Source organism: Phaseolus vulgaris, chromosome 2 (genome assembly GCF_051622355.1).
Source record: "Phaseolus vulgaris cultivar YP4 chromosome 2, ASM5162235v1, whole genome shotgun sequence".
Taxonomy (NCBI): Eukaryota; Viridiplantae; Streptophyta; class Magnoliopsida; order Fabales; family Fabaceae; genus Phaseolus; species Phaseolus vulgaris.
Window position 1 is genome coordinate 31,121,898 of NC_143499.1, and position 8,153 is coordinate 31,130,050.

The following is an 8,153-nucleotide window of genomic DNA, read 5'->3' on the forward strand; positions in this document are numbered from 1 at the left end:
CACTACAATCTTTCATGTTAGACCTAAAACGCTTGCTTTTGCGAACAACCTATGTATGTAGTATACGTTTAAAATAATTCTATTTTTTTAACAGGTTAACTTAAAGAACTAAAGAGTATACACTCAAAATTCTTACTTTAAAAAAGGTAACTTGTTTGTTATTTAACAATCGTGGCTTAAATTCAACGGTTTTTTCAATCAAAATCGACTGTTACTTGTTCAGATAATTTTCTGACCTTATTTCATTTTTTAAATCAAATATTTAAACATTAAATTATTTTTATTAATTTAGGGACATTAGAAGAATTTATGAGAAGCTTATTTAAAATTATAAAAATATTTATCATTGTGGACATTTTTTTTTTCTAACAAGCTTCTTAAAGTAGCTCATCCAAATACTTTTTATTAATTCACAAAAAATATTGCTAATTCATTATGATTATTTGATTAAGTTATTTATCAAAATGCACCCTTTTAATAAGTCAGGAAAAACATTATAATAAAGTGAAGAATTATTTCACATTTCATTCAATTATTTACTTATCAAGTTGTTGACACGAAGTATTATTTTCTGCAATCATTATTTTCAGTTGAATAACCTCTTACAACCATCACTAGAAAATTTCCTCCTAACATCACTTTGCTTATTTGATTGTAAATAAGGGATGGAAGTTGTTGTGAGGTTAATAAAATATTTTTTATATTAATTAAAAGAAATGAATGCTCATTAAGATGTTTTTTGAATTAAAATTCCAATATGTACCATACGAAGTGACCACACTTTAAAATAAAGTGTTTTTAAAGTAATACATGAACTAAAATGGGAATTATATTGTTGATTAATTCAAGTTGAGAATTGATCCATTATAGTGATGAATGCTACGAAAGTAAATGACTAACAAGCGTGTATTCTTTTAATTGTTGAAAATTTGAAAGTAATTATCAAGAAATGTAGTATTATAGAACTAGTTCAACTCTAAAAATAAATCGATGTGCGTAATTAATGGTATAGAGATTTTCGAATTATGGAGATAAAAAATATTATTTATTATTAAATCAGGCCAATAAGAAGGTTAGATATAGAAAATTTATATATATTAAATGATATATAAAGAAAAAAAAAATAATTACACATTAGATTAAGAACACTTGTTTGTTTTGACCTTTTGACCGCATTGAATATTTTGAATTTAAGATCGTCTGCGATTTTGTTTGGAACAAAATTTATTTTGGTGTAATTTCTTTTTGTAATATTAATAATTCTCTTATAAAAATATTCTAACCTTTTTACACCCATTAAGTAAATTTGAACTGCATATGGTAGGAGTCATGTCATAACATTTCCCTTGTTGGATTCTACAGAGAAAAAGGAATATCATTTGGTAGGAATTGATTTTTCTGTTAAGATCTACTTGCTGTTATTTTATTTTATCTTATTTCGAAGCACTACCTATTTATTATTTGTTTAAATGATGTTGAGGCATGTTTGAGCTCTATAAATATGGTGGAAGCGGTTGATTGTGAAGAAGAAAGTAGCAGAGAGTGAAATGGGTAAGAAGCACGAGGGTTGGGAGCGGAGGAGTAGTTTGCAGTGGTGTGGAACTTTGTGGCCTCAGCCGCACTATCCTTCGCCGAAGCGGATGGAAGCCGGAAAGTCGGTGGCGGAACTGGAAGGATCCGAGAGCAAAGTGGTTGTGTTCAGCGTTATGGGAATGACGTGTGCTGCGTGCGCCGGATCCATTGAGAAAACCATCAAACGCTTACCGGGAATCCGAGAGGCCGTTGTTGATGTCTTGAATCACAAGGCTCAGGTTCTTTACTTCCACTCAATGGTTAACGTGAGTCTCCAACATCTCTCCATAAACTTTACTTCAATATTCTCATCATTTCTTGCTCTGCTTTTCCTACTTTAACTATTTCTTATTCCCTTTTCAACACATTCATCTTTCTCTTTACATCAAAATTGCTTAGTTTTCTGAGTTGTTGAAGAAAATCTCAAAAGTTTTTATGCAGCACGATAAATAATTCTACTCACAAGATTCTGTTCCTACTTTCTAAACTAAATTATTTTCTGTAAAATTAAATGTGCTATTATAAATTAATTATAATAGTTGTTTAGGTCAGTTAACGAAATTGAAGAGGCGGCATATGCATAAATAACATTCTGATTCAAGTTAGCAGATTGTGGACCGAAAGTACATGTTTAGCAAGAAGTTTTATTTAATTTAAAATGACCCTTCGACATCAATTAGTTAGTGTTTATGGGATTATTTAAGTAAATTTTAATCCTACGTTCATGATATAATTATTGGCAATTGATCTTAGGTGAAATTTCTCTAAATTTTCTATTCTTAATCTCTTCAATCATTGTTAGTGATTAACGTCTAAAATATTATAATCATGGCAAATGATCGTGTTTCGAAAGTAAGTGGATGGTCAAAAGGTGAGTAAGGGATCAAAGATCTCGAAAGTGCCGAAAATTTGTCTAATTAATTAAATCGATCGAGTTATCATTTGCTAAAGACTCAATAATTATGTTTAAACCTTTCAATGTTTTTTTTGTGACATTTCACTGTTGTAATTTATAAAGGCTCTATTGCAAGAATATGATATGACGCACATATTGCATATATTAACCATTTTTTTTATCTTTATTTTCATCATACTAAGTCAAATACGGTCATTTTATAAAGAATAAAGCATATATATAACTACGGATAAGAGTCAGGATATCTTTTATCTACATTCATTGCTATTCATATAAAAAAAATATTATATTAAAATTATAACAATAAAAATAAATAGAATGTTGTAATAAAATAGTAATTTATAAAATTATAATTTGAATATAAAAGAAAATAGAAGTGCCAAAATATCATAATTCTAGCATGGTTGAAACTTGGTAGTTGCGTGTCAGAATTTCTAAGTTGAGACTCAGTGCTATTGTTATTGTATATACATGTATTTTATGTATTTTTGTAAGCAATAGTTGGATGATAACATATAATATATTCGTACGTATGCAAAGGTGGTGCGATAAGATCATGAGTGACTGTTTCGTTTGCTTGTTTTTCCAGTTTCGTTTTTCTCATGAAAATGAAATCACTGATAGACCAATCACGTTCTTCCATACAATAGAGATGCCTTTTTTTAGTCTCTCCCGTGAACAACCCTAAAAATAGAGCATCATTTTAGATTCACTTAAATGATTTTTTACCTCTTCATAACTTTTCATATTGTTTTCAATATTTTTTAATAAAAAAAATTACTTATTTTTTTTATCTCCCATAAATTTTGTTGTGAAGTTTATAGTTTATTAATGTTATTTTAAATAATGCTGCCCAGCTTGTGCACGTATATGCTTTCTTTTTCCGTTTTAAAAGTCGATGATTAGGCCACATATACCTCCCGAAATTTTCCTCGGCTGATTCGAATTAATGGTTGTCCTATTACCACTTTTTATGATGTGCTCCACTTTCTTCCTGTAGCCATTTTCATTTGTATATCCCACTCAACATAAATCTCTTCTACCAGATCTTCTTCTAACAATATAACACTACTATCTAATCTTATAAACTTTAGCATATGTAAGGAATTTAACTGTTGATGTAGGGAGATGGTAAAACAATTTTATATTCTTATTTAATTATAAATAACTATTTTATACCAATTCAATCACTCTTTTTATATTCATACATTATACACAACTCATAAATGTAAATAAACAAATACCTAAGAGAAGATTAATTTAACCAATACATATTTATAATATAAATTAAAAAAATTTAAACATATATATAATTTTAAGTTTTGAGTTTTAAAAACTCAAATCAATTTAATAATAAAAAAATCTTTTATTGGTGATTAATAAATATAAAATTTGGATATCATATAGTTTTATTCTGTATGAAACATCTAAAGTTCAATTAATTTCTCTACTATACAATACAATGATAGTTTGATAATTCTTAGAGTTGTATATACTACTCTACTTTTGTTATCATTATATCATTAGTTGGATAAAAATGTGTTTCAATTATATCATTATATATAACACAGGAGGAGAGGATACGCGAGGCCATTGAAGATGCTGGATTTGAAGCCAAAGTTATTGAAGAAGAGTCGAACTACACCTCAACACAAATATGCCGCATACACATACGAGGCATGACTTGTACTTCTTGCTCCACCACTATTGAATCAGCTCTACAATCCCTTTATGGGGTGCATAAGGCAGGAGTGGCCCTAGCAACAGAAGAAGCAGAAGTCTACTATGACCCCAATATCCTCACCCACAACCACCTAATGGAAGCCATACAAGACACCGGGTTCGAAGCCATACTAATAAGCACAGGGGAACACATGAGCAAGATTGAGTTTAAAATTGATGGAATAAAAAACGACCAATCCCTTAGCGCTATTGAGCGCTCTCTCCATGCACTCCCTGGTGTTGAAACTATAGACATATATCCGGACATTAACAAAATTGCCATAACTTATAAACCACACAGGACAGGACCAAGAACCTTCATAGAAGTCATAGAATCCACTGGATCAGGGTGTTTTAAAGCGGTCATATTTCCAAATGATGAAGGAAGAGAAGCACTTAGACAGCAGGAAATTAACCGGTGCTTCAAGCTTTTCATATGGAGTTTGGCTTTTACCATTCCTGTTTTCTTGACATCCATGGTCCTCATGTATATACCGGGAGTTAAACGTGTTTTGGATATCAAAGTTGTCAACATGTTGAGCATTGGACTTCTCTTGAGGTGTAATTTTGCTACCCCTGTGCAGTTTATCATAGGGAGACGGTTCTATGTTGGGGCATATAAAGCATTGCGGAAAGGTTCTGCTAACATGGATGTGTTGATAGCATTAGGGACAAATGCAGCATATTTCTATTCTCTCTATGTTGTGGAAAGAGCTGTTTTCTCTCGGCATTTGAAAGGAAGCGATTTCTTTGAGACCAGCTCTATGCTTATTTCTTTTATTCTGTTGGGGAAGTATTTGGAAGTGTTAGCAAAGGGGAAGACATCTCAGGCCATTGCAAAGCTTATGAACTTGACACCTGAGACAGCGACCTTGTTAACTCAAGATGACGAGGGGAATGTTGTTAGTGAAAAACAAATTGATAGTCGATTGATACAAAAGGACGATGTGATCAAGGTTGTTCCTGGTTCAAAAGTAGCATCGGATGGCTTTGTCATATGGGGAGAGAGTCATGTAAATGAGAGCATGATAACCGGAGAGGCAAGGCCTGTAGCAAAGAGGATGGGTGATATGGTGATTGGAGGCACTATGAATGAGAGTGGGGTTATGCATGTTAAGGTGACAAGGGTTGGATCAGAGAGTGCTCTCTCCCAGATTGTTCAACTTGTTGAGTCAGCCCAGATGGCTAAAGCTCCTGTTCAAAAATTTGCAGATCATATTTCTAAATATTTTGTTCCTCTGGTAAACTTAGCACTAACTACATTTACTGATTTTTATCTTTTTTAGTTTTTACTGATGGAGTCAGTCAGAGGAAATTCATCTATGCTCACCAGTTCCCTTTTTTTTGCAGGTCATTGTGCTTTCTCTTTCAACATGGTTCTCCTGGTTTCTAGCTGGTAAGTTACATGCATACCCGAAATCTTGGATACCATCCTCCATGAACGACTTTGAGCTTGCACTTCAGTTTGGGATTTCGGTCATGGTCATTGCCTGCCCTTGTGCTCTAGGTCTAGCCACTCCTACGGCTGTTATGGTTGGTACTGGAGTTGGTGCAACACAAGGTGTGTTGATCAAAGGGGGGAAAGCATTAGAAAGTGCAAACAAGGTAAGTGAGTAGTGTGACCTTGACATTAACAATACAGAAATTCTATAGGTACACTCTTTGTTGTGGGGTGATATTATGTGGGTTCCACAGTCTCTCTCAGTAAAGAGTAAGTTTTGTAGCATTTATGTTGATGTAAAATTCACAATCACAACTTGCAATATTGCAGGTGAATTGCATTGTGTTTGACAAGACAGGAACACTCACAGTTGGGAAGCCAGTGGTTGTCACTACAAAACTCTTCAAAAATATGTCAATTGAAAACTTCTATGAATTTACTGCTGCAGCTGAGGCAAGTCTTATTCCATTTACCATAACTACTTGAATCTGAAATTATATTTAAAAATAGTATTTAAAGTTATATCTTAATTAGGTGAATAGCGAACATCCAATAGCTAAGGCCATAGTTGAGCACGCCAAAAAGACCACAGAAGAACAACATCATTCCTGGCCAGAAGCACACAACTTTGTTTCTGTTTCAGGCCATGGAGTAAAGGCCATTGTCCTAAACAAGGAAATATTGGTTGGAAATAAAAAGATGATGCTGGATCATAACATAACCATTTCAGCAGACGCTGAAGAAATACTAGCAGAAGCTGAAAGCCTGGCTCAAACTGGGATTTTAGTATCCTTGGATGGAGAAGTCGCTGGAGTTTTGGCTGTATCTGATCCATTGAAACCTGGCGCCAATGAAGTTATTTCCATTCTTAATTCCATGAAAATTAAGAGCATCATGGTGACAGGTGATAACTGGGGTACTGCCAATTCCATAGCCAGACAAGCCGGTATTGAAACTGCCATAGCAGAGGCTCAACCCGAGACTAAAGCAACTAAAATAAAAGAACTGCAGGTATAACAAAATCACTGCCCCAAACAATGCATAATTAAACATCCTTCTAATTTTTTTGACGTAAATTCGCTATAACAAAAACATCATCTAATCCATATAATATTATACAACCTTTACCCAACTTTTGAACAGGATATAACTGTGAATGCATTAACTGTGAAAAAATCGTAGACCTATTCAATCACAAGTTGCTATGAACTAAAAATTTATTGATTAAAATATGGATGTGATTAATTAATTGGAGAAGTTGAGACAGGCTTCTGGGTACACGGTGGCGATGGTGGGAGATGGCATCAACGACTCACCAGCACTTGTGGCAGCTGATGTTGGAATGGCAATAGGTGCAGGCACAGACATAGCAATTGAGGCTGCAGACATTGTTCTGATGAAGAGCAACTTGGAGGATATAATAATTGCCATTGACCTTTCAAACAAAACCTTCTCTCGTATACGTCTAAACTACTTTTGGGCTTTGGGTTACAATGTCCTAGCCATTCCAATTGCTGCAGGCATTCTTTACTCCCCCACTAGATTTCGCTTACCACCATGGATTGCTGGAGCTGCAATGGCTGCCTCTTCTATCAGTGTGGTTTGCTCATCCCTTTTGTTAAAGAATTACAAGAGACCTACCAAGCTAAACAACATGGAGATCAATGGTGTCAAGATTGAATAATCATTCCAAATCTCTCATTTCTTTGTTGGGGCTGTAAATAAAACACCTAATCAAACTAGATATGTATTTACAAATATGTAGAAACTGACACTAAATTTTTAATGTTAAAAGTACTTGTACATCTTTTGTTTAATGTTTATTAAGGGTGATATTTTTTTCAATTATAATTAATGGGATAAACTACTCTGTCAATCTATTTTGATCCAGTAGTAAATTTAGTAAAAAAATTGATTCAATTTGATTAATATAATGAAAGTTGAATTCAATTTATTCATTAACTATTATTGGATGATATTCAATTCATCCATGAAAAAATACTTAAAAAATCATTTTTTGAAATAATAAAATTTAAAAGTTTTCAAACTTAATTTAAAAAATTTAAAATTATATTTTTGAAATTTAAAAAAAAATATAAATTAAAAAATCACTTATAAAAGACTAGTTAAATTAAATAATTCATTAGATTTTGAGAAACGCATATGATAAATAGTCCTCTTTTATATTCTGGTAATGGATGAACTAGATAGATAAATATTATAAGTGAGTGCAAATCTTACTTTTATGAGTCGCAATTTTGTAAGATTGAGTTAGACTTAAAGTTTCACTTCCCAAATCTTTTAGGAGCTCTAGGTCATCTCTTTGGTTTCTCTTCTCCTTATTCTTTCATTGTGGCAAGTCAAACCCTAAACTACCTCACTAATTCCTCCAATCCATACTATTTTAGCACTAATGAAAATATAGCATGGTTCTCATTTCTTTCCTATTAAACGAGAACAATTATTATGAATGGACGCGATCTGTACAAACATTCCTGATAA

At 32.7% G+C, this 8,153-nt stretch overlaps 1 protein-coding gene across 4 annotated transcripts; it reads left to right on the forward strand.

Annotated features, from left to right (window-relative positions):
- Nucleotides 1-1,257: 1,257 nt before the first annotated feature.
- On the forward strand, nt 1,258-7,468 carry LOC137811413 (putative copper-transporting ATPase HMA5). 4 transcript variants are annotated; one of them, XM_068613152.2, is made up of 8 exons: nt 1,258-1,382; nt 1,481-1,838; nt 4,060-5,451; nt 5,561-5,606; nt 5,718-5,815; nt 5,982-6,104; nt 6,186-6,662; nt 6,910-7,468. In XM_068613152.2, the coding sequence occupies exons 2-8, from the start codon at nt 1,548-1,550 to the stop codon at nt 7,333-7,335; spliced, it is 2,853 nt and encodes a 950-aa protein (XP_068469253.1). In that variant the 5' UTR covers nt 1,258-1,382; nt 1,481-1,547; the 3' UTR covers nt 7,336-7,468. The 4 variants fall into 4 exon arrangements, with proteins under 4 accessions (XP_068469253.1, XP_068469254.1, XP_068469251.1 ...); XM_068613153.2 differs by having other exon boundaries at nt 6,919-7,468; XM_068613150.2 differs by having other exon boundaries at nt 5,561-5,815.
- Nucleotides 7,469-8,153: the final 685 nt, after the last annotated feature.